Here is a 26,849-nt window from a genome sequence, read left to right on the forward strand (position 1 = left end):
ATAGGGAACGTACCTTCAGGAATCGACGAAGGGGAGGAGTAACAGACAACATTCAGGTCCACTCTGATGGTTAGTTATGTCATGCAGTGGCATGAGAAGATGGAGCCATCTGTATTGGACCACAATATATATCAAATTTGAGGTTGAAATGGGTGTTAACAGACCATGGCTTATAGGAATCCTAAGAAAACAGACTGGGACTCACACAGCAAAGACTTAAACTCATACTTATATGAAGTCAAAAATTCAATAATGAATCCAGTAGACAGGAAACAACGAACGCAGACAGACATCTGCCATTACAACCTTGTATTCAGAAAACTGCCTGAGCACCAAGAAGTGCCCAACATGGTGGAACATCAATCTTGAATTACAAACAGAACATGTAAGACGACTGTTTAACCTTGCAAGAAAAAAGGAAAATGTGCAAAATATCACAAGACTTGTGTCATATACAAGCAAATCAGCCACTACCATCCTAGAAGGTATTCTGTGAGGAAGTGGAAAGTACAGCTACTAGCACTCTGCTTCATACAATTGTCCCTGTAAGACCAATTAATCCAGAAGGTACTTTAAGGAAGGGGGTGGAGGGTACACAAGGAAAGCAAGTGAGATGCTGGATGTGCTCCTTAAGATCCTCTTCCTTCAAAGCACTCTGGGAGATAACACAGACTAGGAGTCAGTTCCTAAGAGGCGCTGGTTTATAGGTGACCAAAGGGAAAACTGGGAGTTCACAAAAGAATGTGTCAATTTTAAAAAAAGTTTCAATAATTCAGGTCATTATGCCCAGATGGTATCTTACCAGCTCTACTGCAACAAACAGGAAAGGGATTAATTATATCCCTATGTAAACTCTTCAGAGTCAGGCTAGTAGCAGGGATCATTCCTAATGCATGGAGGACAGAGAGACACATTTTCCTTCTGGAATCAGGAATAACTGATCATACCCAAGCTAAGGATACGAGACCGATCAGTCTAGCCTCCTTTCTTCTAGAGTCATAAGAAAAACTTGTTCAGGTGCACGTTATGGAAAAAGAGGTTAACTGAGGTTCCTCTACATGTAAACCAACATTCATAACTAACAGGTAAATCATGTGAAACTGCACTTCACCAACTCGTTTGGACGGTAGGAAATTCTCTACGCTTTCAGGAAATAGCTCCCTGCATCTTCCGAAGTATCAAGGGGGCTTTTAGAAATATGACCTTCAAATCCCTGTTTAGAGTTGAGAAGAGTATGGCATTGAGACCACCATATGCAGGTGGATTAAGATCATGATAATTAGAAGAAAGAAAGAAGTCACCATGATGAAAGAGAAAATGGTGATCAATACCACCAGAGAGGGCTTCTGTCCTCACTCGTGTGGAATGCAGTGGTGAATGAATTCACTGAAGAGTTAAATATTGAAGGCTACTTTTGCCCAGGGTATGCAGACAATCAATTACAGTAGTAATTGACAAATTTGCCAGTAGTGTTATAACAATGCACAATGTGCACTGAACACTGTGCAAAAATGGTGCAGGACACAGGATTTAAGGGTCAGTCCCAAGAAAACTATTTTATTACCATTCATGGGAAAGCATATCTAGCATGCATACTGAAAACTCAAGCTCCTCAACGAAACACTGTTATCTACAAGCAACCCTGGATGCAAAACCAACATTGACCCCCAAGATAAAGAACATACATTCCAAGCCAAAAGGTATTTTTATAAGCATATTTTTATGAGCACTAGAAGATAAATCCCAGGACTATGTACTGGATATGCACCACTGTAAGAAGACCTATGATAATTCACAGGGCTACAGTATGGTGGAATAAAGTAGAGCAGAAGGCAGCTGCGAAGAAGCTTGGCATGGTGCAAATATTGTCCTGCCTTAACAGGTGGAATTAGCAGCACACCCACTGCTGGGATGGAGACGGTGCTGGGCATGCCCACATTACACTTTTGTGTAATGGAGGCAGTGGCAGGGATGTACAGGTTAAAATCTAGAAATAACTGGATTCCATTAGGATATCTAGCATCACATACAAATATAGTGAGTGTTGTAAATATAGAAATGATGCAGGAAATGCTGGCTGACCACACAATAACTTCCAGCTGTCTTTCAGTCAAACAGTTGGAAGAAGGGGGAAGTGGAAGTACCAACAAATTACGTCATTTCGGGGAGAGTCTCATTTACTGATGGGTGGAAAACAGGTGGTGCTAGGGTTGGAGCATATGGGTCCAGCCTGGACTAGAGACAGGAATCTCTCTAGGGAAGCAAGCCACCATATTCCAGGTGTAAATATCCACTACCATCAGAGTGTTTGTGGAGGAAAATTTGTGTGGATGCTACAAGGATTGTAGCATCTACAAATATTCAGTCAGCCAAGCAGCTCTGAAATCTATAGTAGCCCCTCGAATGAGATCAAAACTGGTTGCAGAATATCCATGTGAAACGAGGGGATAGCGGAAGGGTAAACCTGCTGAGAGTCCTTGGTCATTTAGAAATTATTCACAGTGTTGAGAATGGCTGTGATGTGGGGTCTGAATGGGATACGGTGAAATGGGGGGGTGCCCCAGATATCAGTGTTGGGGCCACTCCTGTTCCTTATTTATATAAATAATATGCCCTACAGTATTATGGGTAACTAAAATATTTGTGTTTGCTGATGACACTAGCTTGGTAGTAAAGGATATTGCATGCAACATTGGCTCCACTTCAAATAGTGCAGTTCATGACATAAGGTCATGACTTGTAGAAAATAAACTAACACTAAATCACAGTAAGACACAGTTTTTGCAGTTTCTAACACGCAATACAACAAAATCCAACATTTTAATTTCACAGAATGGGCATATGATTAGTGAAACTGAACAGTTCAAATTTCTGGGCATTCAGATAGATAGTAAACTGTCATGGAAAGACCACATTCAGGATCTTGTTCAAAGTCTTAATGCTGCTATTTTTACTATTCGAACGGTATCTGAAGTAAGTGATTGTTCAACACAAAAATTGGTCTACTTTGCTTATATTCATTCGCTTATGCCATATGGTATTATATTTTGCGGTAGCTCTTCCCATTCTAAAAGGGTATTTTTGGCTCAGAAACAGGCAATTCAGGCAATAAGTGATGTAAGTTCACAAACCTCTTGTCAACCCCTGCTCACCAGTCTCGGTATTTTGACATTGGCCTCTCTTATTCTTTACTGTTGTTTCTTGTTAACAATATCAGCTTATTCCCAAGAATGAGCATCTTTCACTCAGTTAATGCTCAGCAGAAATCCAACTTGCATTTGGATTGGACTTCCTTAACTCTTGTGCAGAGAGGTGGGTAGTACCTATATCGTTGCAGCCATTTTCAATAAGTTACCACAAGAATTCAAAAATCTTAGCAGTAATCCACGTTCTTTCAAATCGAAACTGAAGAGTTTCCTCGTGGGTCACTTCTTCTATTCTGCTGAGGAATTCCTACAAAAATTAAGCTGATTCTTACGTTATATCATTGATTACATGTACTTAAACTTATGGCTTGACTTTTTTTGGGTTCATAAACATTTTATTTTTATCTGTTATTGCTTTTATGCTGTAATTTCACATAATGACAGGTTCCATGACCTAGGAAATTTGCTCCTCAATTTGGTCCTACAGAACTCGATGTATAAATAAACAAATGGCAGTGAACAAGCTGATTGACTGATCAGGACAGGCACAACTACTCCACTTACATGATGGGGACAAAAACATGGCAACCTATTGATACAGAAACCATATTTCAAAAGAAGTTCTGTAATCATAGGTTTGAACAAGAGACAGACTAAAATCATGTTAGGACACATGATTGGCCTTGGGAAGTTTAAGAAACACCTACACATGATGGGTACAAAGGAAGAAGCTCCTAAGTGCAGACGAAATGAAAGTGATGAGGAGGATGAAACTACACAACACTTGAGCTTCCAGAGCTAAGCTCTGGAGGGCATGAGAGATTGATTGGTTGGTTGGCTGATTTGGGGGAGGGGATCAAACAGTAACGTCATTGGTCCCATTGGATTAGGGACGAAGGATGGGGAAGGAAGCCACCCGTGTCCTTTCAAAGGAACAGTCCCAGCATTTGCCTGATGCAATTTACAGAAATCACAAAAAACATAAATCAGGATGCCCAGGCGTGGGTCTGAACCGTTTTCCTTGTGAATGCGAGTCCAGTGTGCTAACCACTGCGCCACCTTGCTCGGTGGCAAGAAAGACAAAATATTCAAGCCTTTTAAGCCTGAAGAAACAGTGCCTAAGAAAGAACTATTTAAGGTCTCCACTATACTTTAATGGTACTGGTTGGCTTTACTACGATCAAAGAGCTTGAAACCACATAATAAACTTAGTTTTGGGAACTGAAATGGGAATCTCTGAAGTTAAGGCAATTATCTTTTTGGGGAAAAATATACTGAGAAAATTTAGAGAACCGGCATTTGAAGCTCACTGCAGAACAATTATACTGCATTCAATGTACATTTCATATAAGGACCATGAAGATAAAAAACTTCGGTGCTCGTACGGAGGTATATAGACAGTTTTTCCCTGACTATTTGTGAGTGTAACAGGAAAGGAAAGGACTAATAGCGGGTACAAGGTACCCTCCATGCCACGTACCATACTGTGGCTTGTGGAGTATGTACGTAGATGTAAATGATATACGGTCTGATTATGATAAATGCAACTAGAAACAATAAACAGCCATGAACTGAATGGTAAATCTGATGGTGTGTTATTGAATTACTTGAAAACTGCTTAAAGTACCTTGTCATCATTGGTTAACATTTGAAGAAGGTGACGAACAGGCAGTCAACATAAAATCAGTAATCTCATTAGCTTACTTAAAGCCATAATTTGGAAAACATTGCAAAAACCAAAATCAGAGTATGGTTTCAAGGCAAAATACTTACCTCTTATGTCTGTTAACGCAGAAGATTTGAAGTGTGATCACTGACGCAAACACCTAAACGAACATAGTTAATTTTGTTCAACACTTTCCCATTGTAAATCCTTGTGTTTGCAATTTATTTACAATGCATCAATTATTTTTTTGCTGTAAAATGTGTTTTGTCAATATATACTCTTAGTATAACATTTTGCATTTGAAACTGGCACATTTTAGCATCGTCAGCACATAACCTCCTTTTAATATACCTTATTAGCCCAAGTATAAGACAATCCTGAATATAAGACTCCCCCCCCCCCCCCCCACACACACACACACTTTTTTAAAATGCTCATTAAGAAAAATTTATAACATATTGTGACTAATAAAGATTACAAACTTTTATCATTGAAAGGGCTCTGTCTAAAATGTTAACATTACACCTTCTCTAAATTTACACCATTTACTAGTCGTCTATATTTTGATAACGCAAGGAGACATAAAATTAACAAAAAGAAATTGTTTGCATTAATTTTTATCTTCACTGTCTATTTTGTTTACTTAGCCTGTTGTCTGTGGTACCACCACCACCACCACCACCACCACCACCACCACCCCTAACAGGACAGCTATGAAACATACATCTCCACTGCCACAAATATTTGGCTGTTTCTTCTGGAGACGTTGCAATTTCTGAGGTTGTGGTTACTGTGGGACTTAAGTACACAGTTGATTTCCACCCGTACATATAGCGGATTTCACTTCTCTACTGACGTGAGAATGTTTCAGTCTCTATTGCTACCAAACATTTCGTCTGTCTGCCGCTCTCTAATTGGCTTTGTAGAACCAGAAGCACACACCCCCAATCTTTCCCGTCATACCTCACAGTTGGTGTGTACAATATTGCTGCACAAAATGCATTAAGTATGCAACAGGCCCCCCACCTAGACTTTTAGTGTCTCATGCAGAAATGTACGCCACTGCAGATAATTTGTTCAATTTTAAAGTCAGTTTGTTTTTCAGTGCAAATGGATTAAACAGGGTAGATATTCATAAAAGCCAAAGTACACAGTGTATATTTCCATTGTTGGGTGCATGATGATATTTCTGCCTGCTCAATGCTCCCCTCCCCACACTCATCATAGTTCTCAGCCAAGCTGGGTCACAGTTCCCCCCTCCAACTATGCCTAAGCAACAGTGAAACACTGACGGCAATATCTTCTAGGGTGCAGGACGTACGTAACAACAGCAACTACAAAGGGAGTTCAAAAAGTTTTGCACAGTCATCTCTATTTTTTTTATTTTTGGCAGGAGTTCAATGAAATGTTTTGTGAACATACTTGGAACATTTAGCTATAATGTTGGTAAATAAAACTATTTTCTTTTATGTACAAGTGAGCCATAATGGACCGTGAAGCAGATGTCAGGTTGCAACAATGGTCGGTGATGGAGTTCCTCTTCAAAATCGGCGATGACTGCCACATGGATTCACAGGAAGTTGCTCCCTGTTTATGGGGAGGACACAGTGGATCGCAGCAGTATCCAGTGGTGGTAGCAGAGGTTTAAAGAAGGTGATTTCTCTCTACCGGATAATCCACGATGCGGTAGACCATCAACGTCAGCGAGTGATGTGAATAAAGAGACCATTGATCACATCATCCAAAATGGCAGATATGTGACAACACGACATCTTGCTGAAATGACTCGTTTGTCATTGGGTACTGTGGTATCACTGGTACAGTCATTAGGGTGCACATTGGGTGCCTAGATTATTAGCAAGAGAAATGAAAACAATGATGAAGAATGTGTGCGAGGGTCTCGTGAAGACCTTTACTGAAGAGTGGAAACAGTATTTTGATGGCATCATAACACAGGAAGAAACATGATTGTTTTTGTCCGAACGTGAGAGCAAAACCCAATCCATGGAGTGGTGTTATCCAGGTTCCCCTCAGAAGAAGAAACCAAGACTTTCACAAACAGCAGGCCGGAAGGTGATGGCCTCCTCCTTCTGGCATCAGTGTGGTGTCATTTTCATTGACTTTTTGGAACCTGGCTCCACAATCAACTGGGACCATTACTGTTCATCATTTCCATCAATGCCCACAGACCACAGCTTCAGGGTCAGCTCATCAGACTACACTATGACAATGCCAAAAACCATACAGCCCTTATGATGCACGAGAAAAACAAGAAAATGGGTTGGAAAATTGTTCCTCATCCTCACTACAGTCCAGACTTGGCTCCATGTGATTTTTACCTCTGTCTGAAGGCCCACCCGCATGGTAAAACATTTGATGTGTCAAGCGATGATCAAAAGTCAGTCCCTAGAATTTTACCAAAGTGCATTTACATCATGGAAAGAACGTTGAGCCAGATGCGTCTACACTGAGTAGGCTAAATGTATAGCTAAATGTTCCAAGTATGTTCCCAAAAAAATTTCATTCTCCTCCTGCAAAAAACATGAAAAATTAAAGACAGCTGTGCAAAACTTTTTGAATGCCCTTTGTCATACATATATAAAAGATTACATCATTATTCAGTCCAGTTCTTGGATTTTCACTCATCCTGAGGTCTAGTAACATCTGTTTGTACTATCTCCACAATGGGTCTTCCCACTGTAATTTATTCTTGCAACAACAATTATGGTCAGCGTAATACGATTTATTTTGTTTACTGGACATTTCAGTCAGGATTAATTTTCCTTCTCGTTTCATCTTGTTCTAAAGCTGATTCAAAGTTGGTAATAATTTTCCTGGTATTCTAATACATATTTAGTGACAAAATTTCTCATTTGCAATCCACTTGATGACTCATTAGTTTCTCATAACCAAATAAAATACTGATTTGGGTTCAGAATCGAGTAATGGCTTTTGAAGGACAAAATATTTACCTGAGAACTTTTATTGCAAACTTGTTCAAATATGATAAAAGTTGTTAAGCTGATGGAATTGAATGTTATTTCCTCCTGTGTTTCACAAAATTGTCAATTTTTTTAAGCACAGCATTAGTTTGTTTTAATGACTAGTTCTTAATTTCTCACATATCCATTGCACTAGCACCTAGGGGAAAATGTCACAAGATTGTTCGAGCAAGGTCGATACTGTATCGAGTACTTTGGTGTATCAAGAGATCTCGAGCCTATTTTCAAATGCAAGTATTGTTTGATATCCCCTAACTCTTCGGACTTTTTCAAAATAAATTTGCATGAAACCTCAATAGCCAAAGCTCCATCTGTAAATGTTAAATATTAATCTTTCAAACAATTTAAAAACATTGACCTCGGCAGCAATAGTTTAATCTGCAAATATAAGATTACCCTACATTTTCTGACTGACAAATTTGGGAATAAACTTTGTCTTATAATCTGGTAAATACAACTACTTCCTGGCACCTAAAAATTCCTAGGTCTAGGAATGGCTTACACAATCTATGAAGAGTGAATGAATGATGATTGGAATAGGGAGAAAAATCTTTCAGTCCATAGAGATAAAATTTCTTTTCTGGTCACCCACACCACACAGAGGTGTCATTGGGTGTCAGCCTGGCATGTCGCGTCTTAGCACCCAGAGATGACAGGGGCTCTGTGTGTGTGTGTGTGTGTGTGTGTGTGTGTGTGTGTGTGTGTGTGTTTTTTCTTCCTTTTTTCCAGAGAATAACTGTCTGACAGCTTTGGCTGCTTTTAAATGTACCTGTCGGCTGCTCTGTGCTTCCTATATGTGATGAGTAGCAATATCCTACTTTATATTACTGTTGTTCCAGCCCGGATTTTCTTCTGTTAATTTCTTACTTTATTATCTATATCCATGTATATACATTAAAAGTTATTGTTGTCTGTCAAAATGTTCCATGATATCATCTGCGTTGCGTAAACTTGGCTGAAAAAAAAATTCACACAGTTACGCAATTATGTTGTGTGTGTGTTTCTTGAGAAACAACATATAAAAATTCCAACAAAACAATGATTTGCATTTATTGCAAGATACTGTTACACAGAAAAATGTAAAGAAACACCTTTTAGAAATAAGAACGATTTAGACAAAATAAAATTACCTTATGTCTATCTTTGGCCTTAGGTGTACAGAAGTAACCCAACAACTGAGCATATTTACAACATCGAATAAACTACATTTAATCATTGACTGAAGACTGACTTTTTTTGCATTAGACTACTGTAAAACATGGGTAAGCAAAATGAAATATCTGCAGTGAACCAATGAAAATTCTTGTACAAGAAAATATTATCACCAACTATGTCACAAAACACAGCCAATATATTTATACAATAAAAACAAAACACATTTCAAATGACTGCACAAATACTACAAAAAATAAAATTATTTCAAAGTGACAGAATACAAGAAGATACGAAGGCAAATGAAAATGTATACCAGACTTAAATTGTGAAATAAAGCTGTCCATGTCACCACATAACTGTAGTCTTTCAGTTAAACAACAACAAATTAATCCACTCCAGCTTCTAAAGAAATAAAATGGAGTACATGTCCACTGTCAGAAAATGGCTTTTCATGTTCCCTCTATTACGATGACGGCACAGAAGCTAATCAACAAGCGATTATCCTTGGCTTAATTTAAGAGATATGAAAAAATATAAAAACTTTTCTTTCAGTACAGAATAAATCCAGAAACACAAACTACATTTTACTTGTATATGTATGTTATAATTGATTATTATTACATGTTCAATTTACTGAATTAACTAAGACAATTTAAATGCCTTTCATACCCAGTGTTTGAAATTAATCATCTTTACAACGTGCTTTAAAGGAAAACACCTTTTTGGCTGAGGTACGTACTGAAGATGATTTAATTCTCTCTACCTCTCTCCAGCAGCAAAGCTCACGATGGAACAGGTCAATGACAAAATATTAAATTTGTGCACATTTATATTTGTACTGGAGGCAGACAAGCTGATAAATCCAGATATTGTTTCATTCGACCTCCACAAATGAAATAAATATTTCATGCCAGAGTTTCACATTGCATTTCTTTCTATATGCAATAAATAACAGCACTGTGCTGTCATCTAATATAAACTAAAGTCACAAATTCATAAAAACAGTATTATAGTCATTTTATGGGAAGAATTCCCATACATCCTTGACAGATACACTGCTGTCAGTAAGTAGCTCATTCTGTGATTACATAAGAAGGAATACAAACAAAAATAGAGGAGGGAATGTCAGGGCAATGTCCACCAACTTTACAGCCATGGTGAGAGACAGTGAATATTGAGTAATAAGAGTTTTGAAGACCATGAAGTAATTTTAGTGGTCTGCTGCTAAGCTGATAAATAAATGGACACAAATTATCTTTAGAACTGATGTATTTCAACAATGGCCATTCACTTGTGCTTTGGAAAAATTTGTTTCGAGGTTATATATTGTGATAATATCACACATTTGTTTGGGACATTCATACAACACATTCTCTCTCATACAATCTAAATAGTTTTCATACACATTCAGTAAAATTAAGCATGTGCTATGCAAGCATGCTACACAGAACTCTCACTTTATCTGCACCATCAAAAGCAAATCTCGACCAGCGAGTCTGTTGCACTCGACGCACTGTTAAATACACAAATAATGGGGCTGCATGTTTTGGTTTCAACAAGTGATTCCCCTGTCCACGGTTATTTCGACTGGAGGACTCGAAATACTGGTAATTCGATGTTGCCTCCCTATATGACTCAGGATGTCCGTGGTAGGTGTGGGATGTAGGTGGCAGCACTGCTCTTTGCACTGGGCACATGAAGCGCACGAGGAAACAGGGTATGAGGACCGCCGACAGCAGTTCTTCGAGCGCTTTACTGGTAAACCCTCTTCATCGATCTCTATTTCATTGGAGTTTCTCACATCTCCATTGTGCTCTTTTGTTCCTCTTGCATACAATTCATCTTCTATATTCAGTCCAGGAACAGATTTTGTACATCCTTTCACAGTATTTCTCAGTCCCACAAACAAATTTACATCAACTATGTCTTCATTTTTTCTGAAGCCATTCACATGTTTCTCACAAACCTCTCTCTCGTCACAGTTTTTTGACACCTCTGAAGATCCTTTAGTGGTTTCTGGATGCAAACCATTACTTATAATTTTGTTGTGTACAAACGAATCACATACTGAAACTCCGTTGCTTCCTTTAAGATGAACTAAGTTTCCTACGTCTGTTGTACCATTATAGTTTGTTAGTTCTCTACTACTATTATCTTCATTTATTTCACCTACATTATGACAGCCGTTGCATTCTACTTCTTCACTACATTCTACTTGTTTAGTGCCAACAACACAGTCCGAACTGGCAATCTCACCATTGCAGTCTTTTTCATGGACTACACCATTGGAAAGAATTACTGCAAACTGATCTTCATTCTTGATACCATTACCACATTCATGACACTGGACTCCAGTTTGGTTCACTGGTATTTCATCTGCTTCTTTACATTCTCTATCCCTAACTTCATCATCTCCTTCTAATTTAGAGGAAGCAGTGGACTGTTGTGCTTCATGCTCGTAAGAGTGTCCATTTTGATCCATCATTTCACTTTGCTCTGTGAAATGTATTTCACTACAGCACCTCTTATATTTCACTTCGCCATTGTGCAGCAATTCACCATCATTTCCATCAGTCCTGGTGGCGACAATCAACCTCTCATCACCACCAGATGGATGGATGAAAGCACCACACAGCCAGGGATGAGCAAGGCAATCTTGAGTAGACAGTCTCCGTCTGCGAAAGAAGCAACAAAAGGACAATACAGAATGAATCATTTGAGATATAGCACTCATCCAACACACTCATAACTAAATATGTAAACAATCAAAAAGTTAAGAACATGAATTCCAACAAGAAATTTTTTTATTGTATTATGTCAATTTCCTGCTCCTCAGTTCAGCAATCAAATTTTTATTTTTGTTAGGAATAAAGTGTGCTTTTGTACCTGACAATTAATGAATGGAGGCAACTAACAGTCAGCATATACTTATATTCTGCCTATAAACCTTATTTCTTTCTGTTTTAAGTATTGTACCTGTATTTTAGTATTTTATTTAAAACTTGCTACTTTTGTGCCTTTATCAGCAACTTTTTTCCCCAGCAAATGAGATGCTTGGTGGGGAGGTTGGGGGTGGGGGAAGATTGTTTGATAGACAAATAACTGTACATGTACAGAGGATTTTGGACAATAAAGAGAGTTTCCAGAATGAGATTTTCACTCTGCAGCGGAGTGTGCGCTGATATGAAACTTCCTGGCAGATTAAAACTGTGTGCCCGACCGAGACTCGAACTCGGGACCTTTGCCTTTCGCGGGCAAGTGCTCTACCAACTGAGCTACCGAAGCACGACTCACGCCCGGTACTCACAGCTTGAAAATCTCATTCTGGAAACATCCCCTAGACTGTGGCTAAGCCATGTCTCCGCAATATCCTTTCTTTCAGGAGTGCTAGTTCTGCAAGGTTCGCAGGAGAGCTTCTGTAAAGTTTGGAAGGTAGGAGACGAGATACTGGCAGAAGTAAAGCTGTGAGTACCAGGCGTGAGTCGTGCTTCGGTAGCTCAGTTGGTAGAGCACTTGCCCGCGAAAGGCAAAGGTCCCGAGTTCGAGTCTCGGTCGGGCACACAGTTTTAATCTGCCAGGAAGTTTAATAAAGAGAGTGTTAGTATAAAACTTAATAAATAAGCTGTCGCGTGATTTAGTGTGTGTGTTTTTTGCAGTTGGTAGCCTACAAAATCATCTTTTGTTTGATTCAACGTAATTCGTCCAATAATACAGCTGATGTACTGATAAAATTACCAGAGTGTACATTCTGAAAAAACTCTTGAGACATATTACCTTCTCCCACATACAAACACAACATGCAAAATAGCAATGACAATAAAACATCGGAGAAATTTGAACTCTTACATTGACTTAACAGGGTCATCCCTCCAGTACAACATTTCCAAACCGAACATAAAGGGGAAGCAATACTGGCTTTACAAGTATCAACACAGGAAATGTAAATAGGAATGACTATAGAGAGCCAGGAGACAGGATATGTTGGAGAGAGGACTCGTGAAAACAGTTCACACGACCTGGTCTGACAAGCTTGTAGTTGCCTATATTACAAGCTTCAAACAAGTAAGGTAATTAAAAAAAGGTTTATAACATAAAAATCTCATATAACATGAGCAATTCTTAAAAAGGAAATACTGCTGCACAAAAATGAGTAGCAAATATTCATCAGGTGTACTTTCTGATATCTTGTACAACAACACTGAAGAACTTATCAGGTGGAGTGTATTCTGCTGTGCAGGAATGCTGATTTTAGCCCTGGCACTCAGACTTAGAACTATGGGAACTTTGGTCTCCCAGTATGCAGTGACCTTACCTCTATGTAAGTGGAAACAGAGATGTGCATCTTCACCCAGAATTGTTTTCCATGTAACTACCAAGATAATATGCTTACCAGTATTGGGCTGCAGTGTTAAGAACAAAGGCAACAGTATTCATGTGTGTGGACCATGTGCTTGCACTCTGAACAAGAAGGCAAGTTTAGAAGCTAGGCTATAACAAACCATGTTCAACTTTGTATCTACTGCACAATTCAGTATTTTTATATTTGTGTCTTTTACTTAATACATGACTAAACAAATTAGCATTATTTCTTTGTGCAAAGTACTGTGTGTGATAAGTACACAAATTTAGTAAAATATCCTGCAGGACATGAAAATTCATATTATGAAATGACGTATAATTTGGCAATAATTAACCAAAGTTGTCGTATAAAGGATCACTCAGCACTAATTCGCTGAAAGCTTCAGTTAATTTTACTAAATAACACTATATTTCCAACAGACTACTTCGTATGTTTATTTAAGTATGAACATATGAACATTGAAGGCTGCATCTGGTAAAATTTATGCTCTGTTAGCTTCTAGAAGTAATCCACTTAAATCTTGCTCAGTTACAGAACCACTTTATGTTACATTTCTAAATGTATTTGTATTTTAATTAAGCACTGAGCAAGGTTGGTAGCACTTAATGCTAAGGAAAGCATCCCAGTTTATTGGGTTCAAGTGTTTAGAACACTGAATGATCGAGAATAAAAGTTCGCAAAACAGTGAACTTGCGAACTGCAAGTGAAATATTATATTTAACAGGTTATGGGCTCAGTTGCAAGTAACTGTTTTGTGGGATGTTGTTCTGAGTCATGGAAGTACAATTAAGTGTGGAAAAGAGAACTTTTAAGTATGCTAGCAAATATAGTAAGAAGTTAAGGTTGTAGTGCTGTCAACTGAGTTTAAATTAAAATATTTGTATTCAAAAATTGCATTCTAATCATATACTGTATACTGAGATAAAAGTTCCGCAGAAACGGATCTATCAGAGAAAACTACTTAGAACCACTAACTGGAGAAGCTGATTGGAAAATATGAGAAACAAAAGTAAGACACTTGTGAGATTACCATGAAAGTACAAGGCACATCCAGAATAGAAGTTACTTTTTGGAAAAAACACTCAAAGACTTTTTTAATTAAATTTATATTTACAAGAATGAGCATTTCTTGAACTATCTTTCTACATAGTTGCCGCCATTGTTTAGACATTTGTCATAGCAGGAAACCAATTTTTCTATGCCCTCTTCATAGAAAGATGCTGCCCACGATGTCATTGCTGTCAAAATGTTATCCTCCAAAATAATGCCACAAGTTCAGGAACAAGTGGAAGCCAGAAGCTGCAGAATTGGGGCTGTAAGGTGAATGCTCAAACTGCTCCCAACCAAATTGCTGAATAAGGTTTTGAGTGACACCAGAGGAACAGGGATCTGCAACACAATGCCTTGACCAAGCATTCCACACCTTTTGTTTCAAATTGAACGCCAAAGTTTTTTCAGTGTTTCACAGTATCATACCGCACTGATGGTCTCACCCCTGGGAAAGCACTCAACAAGCAGAAAATGACACAAAAAAATAGTGTTCAGCATTGGCTGTCTTCGCTGGCTGCATCTTTCTATGAAGACAGCATAGAAAATTTGGTTTCCTGCTTTGACAAATGTCTCAATAATGGTGGCAACTATGTAGAAAAATAGTTTAAGACATGCTCTTTCTAGTAAAAATAAACTTTTAGTTTGAAAATGTTTTGATGAGTTTTTCCCAAAAATAGAACTTATTTTCAAGGCATACCTCATACAATGGATGTAACTGACAAGAGATTAGCACAACCTCAGCCACTGGAAGAAGGTGCAACAGAAATACTTGCAAAAAAAAAGCACAAAGAAGAGTGTGATTTTTATCGTAAGGCAAACAGTTCATAAATGTGTATGATAAATGCAAACAGTGATGAAGTGTATCAAAAGTTAATAGACAAGACACAGCTAGTGATACATGGATGCCTTAAAACAGTAATTTGAAGCCACGTCCAAGGCGCAGTTGCTTAAAATTTGTACAGACATTATCTTCTTTAATTGGATTCCAGGTGAAGATTTTTCAAGCCACACAGTAAGACTTGACAGATTGTGGAACACGTTACACAGTGAACTTTAAGTTAAAACATAAATGGTTTGCTCTCTCTCATGTTAGTTTGTAAAATGTAAATTTTGGTAGACGAGTTCGATATGTATCAGCCAAATTGGATGTTACTACCACACACAATGAAAAGAGCACATCTAATGAAGTAACAGTCCAGTTACATACGTTTCAAGAGAATTATATGAAGAATTTGAACATTGACGAAACACTAAAAGAAGTATGAAACACCAAAAGAAGTATTAATGGTAAATATGAGGAAAGGGAAACAAAATGGGAAAGGCAAATTCTTTACAGAGGAGTCACGAAAGGGTGACATTTGCAATAACTGTAAGAGAAAGGATCACTGGGTGAAGGGTTGGAGAAAGTGGATTTCTCATGAAAAACCAACATCAAATCTAAACAGAAGTTATGATAGCTGTGAAAATGCTACTGCTGTGCTAATATCTATCTGTGAAAAAGCCTATTCAGCTGAAGAGATAAAGCAACATGATGGGCAACTACAGTAGTATAAGACATGTAACCAACTGTTCAAATTATCTTAAAGACTTTCTAAGACTTGACAGTTCACATACTGTGAAGGCAGCTGAAAAGGAACCTTTAATGGCAGTGGGAACGGACAATATTAGGTTATCATCTATAGGCTATCGTGCTGTTGGATTTACGGCATGTTTAATGGTTATATAGAAACTTGTCTTCACTGATACTTTCTCATGGCCAGAATCCTAAAAGTTAATTTAAGTCATCATCAACAAGACAATGCTGGCTTAACATTGGTGATGAACTTGTGTTGCATGGAACACAGGAGCCTTTCAGAATATTGTACAAGACAGACATTCAACCCACTTTGCCCAAGGAAATTGTTGAAGTAAACACAACTGAAGAGACTCCATTATTGGAGCTGTATCACGGAATATGATGAAACTGGAACAGACATGTCAAAATGTTAGAAATGGAAAAGAAGGATTAAGTACAATACTGCAGTGCCTGTGTTATTTCGAATTACAATGCAAAGTTCCTTTTGGCATGCATGCACGCACTGCAGAGGCTACAGCCATTAGAATGTGCAAGAAATCTATTTGAAGTTGCAAATGTGGACAACCATCAGCTGTTAACTGAATGACGACAATGAAAATTTGTGCCACACCAGGTCTCAAACCCAGATTTCCCACTTATCACGAGCAGTCACCTTACCAGTTGATGACATACGGAAGTTTGGGTCTGGCCTTGAGTCGTGCTCAGATAGCCACATGGTAAGGCAAATGCTAACAGTGAGCGGGATATCCAGGTTCGAGTCCCGATCCAGCACAAATTTTCACTGTCTTCACTCCATTATGGTTGTCCATATTCACAACGGCGAATACATTTCTTGTATTTCATAAAGGTTGTAGCCACCCCAGTGTCTGTTCCTTTGAACATGCATGAATGTCCAAAGGAACTTTGCATCATATTTTGGAATAATACAGGCACTGCAGTACCATATTTATCTGCCGACACCGGGTGAGCGACTTTGAAGTAAAATGTCTCTCCTGTATGGAAATATATATAATGGATGTTCAAGTGCAGGATGTAGACACATGGTTGATGACATATGAAAGTTTGTGTCTGGCTGCAAATTGTGCTGTTTCAAGTCCTGGTCTGGCACAAATTTTCATTGGTGGCATTCCTTTATACAGCTGATGGTTGTCCATAGTCACAACTGTGAATAGATTTCTTGTGCAGCAGGAAGTGTTCCCTTGGAAAAGATATTTTGTGAGTAACGCATTTACGGCAAAGCACATAATTTGCCAATTAGTTAGAGAAAGAAGACAACAGATATTATTGTCTCCACTGTTATGCAGCATTAGATACTCGACAACAAAACTCTCACTTTCAGGCTCTCTCCTATATTGTTGTTTATGCAAAGCTTTCAAAAAAGGATGGCTATAGTAATCCTGCATTTGCAATTGAATTTAGTGGCTCAGAAAATGAAGAAGCGTGTGATGTTAGTTCATTAGAGACAAAGTGACAACAGTTCGTCATTTGAGTGACTAGTGCTCACAAGTGGTACAAGACAAAAATATCCACTGTGCATCAGCCAGCTCCTTCAAGATGTAAATTCACAGGACTGTTATGAAATACATGATTAGACTTCATAGCTTCACAGAAACCAAAAAGTGATTTCAAGTTTCAAAATATTTCAGTAAAAGTCTACTGCACATGTAAACTCAGGACTCTATTATTTATGATCTTCAAAATTTTGTAACTCATTATTTTGAGCTTTAAAAGCTGTCCTTATATGTCTATATGTAATGTCATTCATTATAGGATGTTTTCATTAACAAAAAAATATTTTTTGGAACATAACTTCCAAAAAATCAATATGATAAGGGGATAACGAATCTTTTGAAAAGAAGAAATATATGGTTGTGTTCAAGAACAGCTACATGTAATTTCAGTATTGTTGTTTCATACGATAAGCATCTGAAGTTAAGGACACTTTCTTCAACAGTAAAAGAGCTACTACGTGACAACAACGGAGAATTTGATAGACAGTTCAAGATATACCAGGTGTTACTCAGAGGCTAGCAGCAACCTACACACCAAAACAAAATCTTGGAAGTGAGAGTCAGAAGTGAACTACAGCTGAAATGGCAAGAACTCAAATAAAAAAGCTGATTTCTCTGTAGCCATGTGGCAGAGTTGGTTAAGTGTCTGCAAATTGAACTACAAAGTCAATTGTGGAAGGTATTAGTCCGTTAGAGTTGTGAATGGGTAAAAATCCTGAACAAAACTGTGGATGAGTAAGAAACCTTGAATAAAATATTTATGTATAATGGGTTCTAAAAAACAATAGAAAACGTAAATAAATATGTCATGCATATCTGTTGGGATACGATTGAGATGGGCATTACAGAATTTGAAGCCAAAAAAGACTTGGAAGTTGTGAAGGACAAGTCAAATTACCATTACAGAATGTTGAGAAAATAATCAAGGAAATTATGCTTCTCAAGAAATTATAGAAGAGAACAACTGGGACAAAGAAAAGTCACAAATCAAAGAGTCAAGTCAAGAGGACAGTTCTGGTAACAGTAAGAGCAACTGTTCATTCCACCTCTATCGACAACAGGAAAATTATTCAACATTGATGAATTCTTGGTATATAGTATAGAAAGTACTCACTGGAAACAATCTATGGAAAATGAAATGGAGTCATTACAAGATAACATGTTTTGGGCATTAACTGTGCTACCAAAAAGAGCAACAGCCATATCCTGTAAGTAGGTTTTTCATGTAAAGACTAATCCAGATGGGGGTGTTGAGAAATACATAGCAAGGTTTGTCATCAAAGGGTTTAATCAATGCTATGGTTTAGGTTATAATGAATTTTTCAGTTCAGTAGCTAAGCTGCACATAATTTGCTCATTGTTAAGTGTTGTTGCAGATGAGAAGATGCATCTGATGCTGTTTGATGTGAGTATTATTTTCTTGTATGGAGAATCAGAAGAAGTAAACTACATGCACCAGCCAAAAGGGTAAAGTGATGGTACAGATAGTGTTTGCAAATTAAGGTGAAGTTTGTAGGGACTTCAAGCAAACACAGATGTTGGAATAAATGATTCTGAGCATTTCTCTCATAAGCAGGTTTCAAGGCTAATTACGCAGATCCGTGCTTATATGTCACAGAAGAAGAAGGTGAAAGAAACTGTTAGTCATTCCTTATGCAGATGAGGGGTTAGTTACGGTGAGTGGTTGGTTATGGTGAGTGATCAGCAGGATGCCAGAAAGTTCACTGAAGAGCTGGAAACTGAATTCAGTATCACCCTGAAACCAGCATTGTATGTCCTTGGACTTGAAATAAAAAGCTTTGAAGGTGGTGAAGTCACGGTAAGTCACCAAGAATATGTAAGGAAGATCCTGGAGTTTCAGTTTTTGAAAGTTCAACACCTATTGAAAGGAATCTATTAAATTGCAAGGAAAAAAAAAGGGTGCAGGAAAATGTGACTTTCTCTATCCACAAGCAATTGGAGCACTGATGTAGCTGATCCTTGGAATGAGATCAGATTTAGCTCACAGTATTAGCATCCTGTCTCTGACACTTGATTCAGTATCAACTGAAGATGTAGTGAGACTAAAACGAGTATTCCAGTATGCAGCAGCCAGAAACAGGTTTGTGCAGTTTTATACTAGATTGTTCCAGTGCTGTAGCCTTTGCAGTCAACTTCTGGTGTCCTCACTACACAGATGGATGGAACTACATCCTGGCTCAGCCAAAGACAGCCATATCTACAACTGAAACAGAATTGGCAGCTGAAACAGAAGTTGCTAAAGAAATGCAGACTTTTTATAGGAATGAGAAAACTGAAGGAAGTTCCTGTCCTCAGGGTGGATAATATGGCAACAGTGACACTTGCACAAAATCTTTAATTCCATCGTCACATGAAATGTGTAATGATAAAGCTTCTTTTTCACTATTCATGATAAACTGATATAACGACAGTACGGTATTCAGCTTATTTCAGTTATTCAGCTGTTATTAGAGCAATGAATAACAGAGTTAAATTGGAGGGCAAAAAAGATTAATCTGCAAACTACAAGTTAATCTCGAAAATATTAAATTCAACACCTCACGTACCTCGGGTTCTTGACTAGAGTCGCAGAAATGAAATCCTTGGCTGTGGATGATATACCTTCGAAAAGCTCATCAGGAAATGATAGTTCTCCTTGAGTAATATTGCAGAATGTTTCCTGCTTTGTGTCTCCACCGAAAGGTGAATAGCCAGTCAGTAAAACATAAGCCAGGACACCAACAGACCTGAAACAGTTTCAATATTTTGAAATGGCATTTACTTAAGGTTAATAAATGAAATGCAGGATTTTAATAGCCACAGATTTCTATTCGGCAGAAAATTAAATGATCAATTACATATGCATACAAATATGTCACATGCATCATCATTTACAGATAATGCACATAAAAAGTTGCCGATACAAAACCATTGAAGTCCTGTGAGCTAAACTCAAATCTGTACAAAACAGGCAATAACCTCTTAAATTTAGAAAACTCAAATCTATACAAAGCAGGCAGTAAGCTCTTAAAGCTACACATTTGGGGTCAACGGAAGTGTCCAATTCCATCCGTCTGCTTTGACCCATGATGTAAGGGTGTTGTGGCGTGTGACATCATTAAGGTTCGGGGAGAGAGAGAGAGAGAGAGAGAGAGAGAGAGAGAGAGAGAGAGAGAGTGTGTGTGTGTGTGTGTGTGTGTGTGTGTGTTTTTATCAATAGTTATGGTAGGTATTGGTGTTTTGGTATTGTCAGCTGTGGTCAAGGAAAATGTCCGATTCCAATTTCTGTAGTTTTTGCTGTAGGCATTGGTGTTTTGGAATAGCCATTTCCGCCATATTGACGACATCATGGGTCAAAGCAGACGGGTGGAATCTGACACTTCTGTAATCCCCACATTTATATTTGGTAGTTGTGCTACTTTTAATCTTACATATACTTAACGTTATCTTTTTTCTATCTCCCTTCATATCTGAATGTGTCTGTGATTATGAGTATCTAGGTTTCAAAAACAGGAGAAGTTACTGGGAAACAGTCTGAACAGAAATAGTCTGCTGTGTGCAACAATTTTTCTTTGCTTCCATTTACTTGTTGTCAGAGAATAGCTCTCCTATTGCCTTTAGAGTTATCATTACCTACCTGATACAACTAGCTGTAGCGTCTATGTCACAAACAACAAGAGGGCCATCACAGCACTCACCATCCTATAACTGCACACATTAGTCTTCTAAGAGTCGTAATTTTTTTGTTTGTCAGTCTTCCCTCTGACCCAAACACCAGACCCCACATACGGTGATCAGACCTTGATATCATGTTGCTGGTTGACACCATCAGGTTTATTACGCAACAGAATTTGTTATACTGTACGAGTTATGTACCAGGAAAATGTTACAGGGATTTCATAGACACTCTGTATTATTTCAGTAATAGTACTATTGACAACAGTCTACTTTGAACAAATCTGATTTCAAGTGGATGTCAAGGAAAGCAGTACACTGGTGGAAAACACAATTTTTGCCCCCATAAGCATGTTGTTTATGGACTATTAAATGCTATTTTAGTACACCTGGATCAGGGTAAGAAGGTATTTTGTATGTTTTGAAGACCAACATGAAGAAAATTTGCATTAAGAACTTAAGGAACAAATGAAGTAAAATTAAGAATCCAAATATGTCTGATACACTTAACAGTAGACTTTGAGTATACTTATTGGGTCTCATGAAACTTATAAAACCAGAAGATGTGTAAAAATGTCAACCAACAATCTCCTGATTTGTTCAATTTCACTGACATTTTTCTAACTTATAATCTCTATCCTGACATCTACGTGCATCCCTTACTTCTTTTTATTGCTGGTCATTCTGTCTATCATAAGATATTGTCACATTACATACAAGTTACTTACCATATGTCAGTTGCCAAGCTTATTGGTTCATAGTTAAGTACCTCAGGTGCTGAAACAGAATGCAAACATATTTCATTAGTGGGAAGAAAACCAACACAGCTGCTGCAGAGGGAAGGGGAAAAAGTGTACGCTTACCAACATAATCTGGAGTTCCCAGGATCTCTCTAACTTCAACTCCATTGCAGATTACTCTTGAAATTCCGAAGTCACACAGCTTTACATCACAGTTTGGGTACGCACCAGTCAACAGTAAATTTTGTGGCTGAAAATGGATTATAAGATCATCATAAACAAAGAGTGTTCCAGGTGGTTAATTTTGGACCTTACATCTAAATGTAAAATGTCTAGTCACACCATACAATTTAAAAAAATATAGGGCAAAATCTGAGATTTAAAGTATGCTAAACTTCTCAGGAAAAATTTGACTGAGTGCAAGAATCATATGGTGCCAAGAACACACACACACACACACACACACACACACACACACACACACACACACACACACACACACACACACACACACTATTTACTTCAGGAATACTGCTTCCGAGATATTTCATACAATGTGCAGTGCCAATAGAAAACAGTTTTGCTTCTCATTCAAAACAAAATTGCACACTTTGTTTTAACAGTATATTCACAGGTGACAGACCAACCACAAATTAGCATCATGCAATATTGCATTCAAAAGTGCAACAGCAACACATGAGGAAACAATCATTGTTTAGTGAGTACAGTATGTTTATTGCTCAGCACCACAATGATTATATTATTCCACGACATATGCCCGTGTGAAATTAATAATGTAATATGACAAAGGTGAACAGAAATACTGCACAAATAGATGGTGTGCAGTATGTGTGTAATCTTACTGTCATAAAAGCATCATCAGTTATGTACAATTCTAGAGTCATACAAGCTACCAACCTTCAAGTCTAGGTGTGCAATGTTGTGGTCATGCAGGAAGGTCAGACCCTCTAATATTTGTCGCATAATCCTGGAGGCTTGTGCTTCTTCCAGACTTTCCTCCTGGTCTAGTACATATTGCAGCTCACCACCAGATGCCCTGAAATTTCAGGGAACAATTTCAAGGTGTTCTTTAGATTACTTAAGAATTACGAGACTACTACAGAGTAAAACTGAAATAACAATAAACTTGGGCTAGTCATCAGCTGAGAGGAAATAATAATTTAAAAAGACTCAAGAAGCAACTTAATAAATATAAGCGTTTGATAAGTAATTTTACTTATGAAGGAAGTCATCTGCCAAAGGTTGAACGCTTGAAAGAAGGAAGACCTGTCTTTCAGGTCTTGAGTTAATTTATTCCAAATTCCGACTTTTCGTTATAGAATCTATTACTGTGACATTATCACAACTCCCTGTCCTTTTATTTTCTCCCTTGATGTTCAGGCCAAAACGAGAATCTGCTTGACGAGGTCTCTTACGGCACAATGGCGCCGTGACATCAGTATTCTACACCTCACTGTATGAAACTGACACACGCTGGCGGCATTTAGATTTCAAACTGTTCCCGCAACTTTCTCCTTCGCCTGTCGTGCCGGACAGATACGGCTGTGAAGTCACGACCGTGACGTCATTTGGCCGCTCACCTCGCGGGCCTATGCTCCAGTCGGGCCCTCGTGTTCTTGGGAAAGAAACAGTACTCCGCCATGTTAACACTGGTAGGAAATTCCCCAACCGTAATTGCATGCGCCTGTTTTCTGTAGCTTTGCCATGCACGAGTCGGAAAACTTCAATCACGCCACTCCAACAATGTTACAGAGAGGGCCTTCGTGGTGTAACATTCTACTTTGTTATCTTCACTTGTCGAAAAAAAGACAGCAATATATAACGGAACATTTGTTGGTATAAAGTTCTAGCTACACAAACCTCTGCGAAGAGGTCTGCTATGGCTGGAAGGATGACAGGGAAATACAACGATGTTTTGTACGCGCATCCGAAACTACAATCGATCAACATTGCAAATCATCTAACTGTCGCCATAGAACAAGCTTCTACTGCATGCCATTACCACTGTTCACTAGTATCACCGCCGAAACCATCCAATTCGCTGATGATCGCCAATAAATTGGAAAGAAATCCTTCCCGGCCTGTCAAGTAACTGAGCCATCTGTCTTTCATGTGTTCATAATTCCATCGGCAAGAATAATTTTCATTTTGCCGTTAATAAAAATTTAGGACTGATATTTACGTTATGCTGCGTTATTCTCTTACATATAAATCTACTTAATTTTTGAGATGCAATACAAACGAATATTCTGTGATAAGAAAATCGATGACGATCATAAGGAGAGTACATAGTCCCCTGAGTTAACACTTCAAGTTCTGTGTGTATTTACTGTGCTATCGTACTGGTCCGAATCGAAGCAACAGTTTTTCCCCAGAATTCTGCTATCAAAAATATGAGTAGTCGACCCTAGACGTACCGGTACGTTAACGCAACACGAAACCGTATCTTCGTTCGAAATGAAACAACAGTATCGGTAACGTTTGGAAAATTACGGTTCTATCCGAGGCAGCACTGTAACCGTCTTAGATTGTAGATATTACGTTTAAGTACTGACAATTATCGTGTTCAGTGTTGAAAAATTTTCCTCCTAGTAATGAGCAAAATGTAATCTTCACTAATGACGGTAACGTCGCAAAAAATAAATAAAATAAAAAATTGAATACTATTCGGAATTTGGCGCATTTAAGAAGCAAGTTGAATTAAAACTGTTTCAGTCCCCTTTTTCGCACCCCCCCCCCCCAAATTAAGAGCATGGATTATCTTCAGGCTAACACAGTAAATGAGATACATAATGGCTGATGATCCCATAATCGGTGCTGAACACACACACACATATATATATATATATATATGACACATGGGTTCTTATAAAAATGGACGACAATTATTGACAAAAGAAATGACTTTTTTGAGAAGAAAACAAGGGTACACAATAATGGGCGGTAAAAGTAATGTAGAAAGAAAGAGTGGCGAAATATAGGGCTGGTGAAAAAAAAACTGAAGAATCAGTTACACAGGATGGGCCGTTTTCGCATTCTCGGAATGGGCGCGCGCGTTTGTGTGTGTGTGTGTGTGTGTGTGTGTGTGTGTGTGTGTGTGTGTGTGTGTGTGCGCGCGCGCGCGCGCGCGCCACGGTGACAAATACCACTGGGATGGTCAGAGGAGGAAAAAGAATATACATGTCAAAAATAGCTTTACGTCATTCGATAACCAAAGTTCAAGAAACGACGGGTACGCCAGGTGCTGTCGACTCATGTGTACTCAACTCGCCGAAGTTGTGTCCAACACCAAGTCTTGTGCCAGGCCGTTAAGACGCGCTAACATCCTTCATGAGCGTTTCCCCACTAAACACGGGCGTTAAATGCTAAAATGAACGATTTTATTGTTTATGCTCGGTATTCTGTCCTCAGGGCCGGAACGAGACCTGTAATTTGCCCCCACTCCTATTCTTGCCTTTCCCTTGTACACTTTCAGCCCTTTTCGCCACTAATTGAGAGACACATCGAGTACTGCTTGGGTCACTTGAGCCTTAAAACGGCCCTGTTTGTCCTACTACATGCACACTGTTCTAACTGAGCAGCGGAACACACTACTTGGTCGATTGCGCTGCTCCATGTAGCAAATGGCTTCCATCTTTCCCAATTTTACCGCGACAGTCCCTAACAAACTGTCCCGGGATCCCAAACACTCTTTGACAGCGAAATGTTTGGTTTTCGTGGTTATTATTATTATTAACTTTATGTTGTAAAGTGCTTTGGACAGTTTTCCCTTGCATTATTTAAATTACTGCTGGAGTACTTTGTTTTTTTCTCCAGAAAAATTAAACGGTAATTAGCCTCAACTTCACTATAGAAGTCTTACGTGTCGGCGTGTTCGCACTTTGCTGGTCAGTTGCTGCCTCATTATTGTTGTTTGTGTGCAATACATTATGCTTACAGTTTAATGAACAGTTCCAGTACTTTCTAACATGACTGTGATACATGATATTGTAATGTTTCCTATTTTCTCACGAGTGACCGGATATACAACGTAAACTGCAACTTGTCGCAAGACTTAAAATCCATAATCACCTATCGGTAAAAAAGGCTACATTTGTGTACCTCACTGTGATGTACAACCAGCGTTTTAGGTGATGGATTATACGGTTTTCTTGACAAATTTTAATGCACTCAAACTAAAACGAAAACAACCAACGCGAATGTATTACGCTATTTTCATAGAAGAACTAATCAATAATCTTTAAGAAGCACAATCTACTTCTGTAACCATTGTTTTTCTTGAGGCCACGCCGATTTGAAGCCGGTTCCTTTACCTTTTGTTTATCTAGATGAAAGTATCTTAGTTCTTATCACGAATCTACTTCTTGCAATTTTGGTTCAAAATTCTAATAAGTGTGGTGATATCTAAGTTGTATGCCTACTATATACATCTTTGTGCGAAGAGATTAGTATAATAGCTATATGACTGGAAATTATATTTTGTCCTGATTTTCAAATCTTCGTAATATTTTCGAAATTTTCTGATTTTCCTTAAAAATAATAGGGAATATCTAGCTTGTAGAAATTTTTCCGTATGTTATTATAACACAGTATAGCGGTAACAAGACATTTAGTATCCAGTGTCACTATCTTTATCACTGTTCTTTCCTGTTCTCTTACTGTGCTGTTAAACATGAAAACTATATGACGATTAATACGACAACCACGCCTTTCTAGCATCTGTGAATAAAGAGAGAACTGGAAGAAGCAACAAGAGCTTCTCTCGCCTGACAGACAGACGAGTAACTAACATGTACTAAACGCAAGGGGGAGATCAAGAAAGACACGCTCATTATTAAGCAACGCTTAAAGTAGGGTCGCAACTTCAATGCTACACGCCGAACAACAATAAAGAAAGTGAGAAGAAATCTCTGAATAGTAATACAGATTACAGAGATTCAACATCAG

At 38.3% G+C, this 26,849-nt stretch overlaps 1 protein-coding gene across 2 annotated transcripts in view; it reads right to left on the reverse strand.

Moving 5' to 3' along the window:
• Window positions 1–8,839: 8,839 nt before the first annotated feature.
• Window positions 8,840–26,849, reverse strand: part of LOC126251493 (uncharacterized) — a 386,831-nt gene continuing 368,821 nt past the window's right edge. For both annotated transcript variants that reach the window (XM_049951961.1, XM_049951962.1), the window contains exons 3-7: window positions 22,800–22,938; window positions 22,005–22,131; window positions 21,870–21,918; window positions 20,034–20,213; window positions 8,840–11,644 (exon numbers count right to left, since the gene is read on the reverse strand). In XM_049951961.1, the coding sequence (XP_049807918.1) occupies window positions 10,522–11,644; window positions 20,034–20,213; window positions 21,870–21,918; window positions 22,005–22,131; window positions 22,800–22,938 (1,618 nt within the window). In that variant the 3' untranslated portion in view covers window positions 8,840–10,521. The remainder of the gene's footprint in view (window positions 11,645–20,033; window positions 20,214–21,869; window positions 21,919–22,004; window positions 22,132–22,799; window positions 22,939–26,849) is intronic.

Source organism: Schistocerca nitens, chromosome 4 (assembly GCF_023898315.1).
Source record: "Schistocerca nitens isolate TAMUIC-IGC-003100 chromosome 4, iqSchNite1.1, whole genome shotgun sequence".
Taxonomy (NCBI): Eukaryota; Metazoa; Arthropoda; class Insecta; order Orthoptera; family Acrididae; genus Schistocerca; species Schistocerca nitens.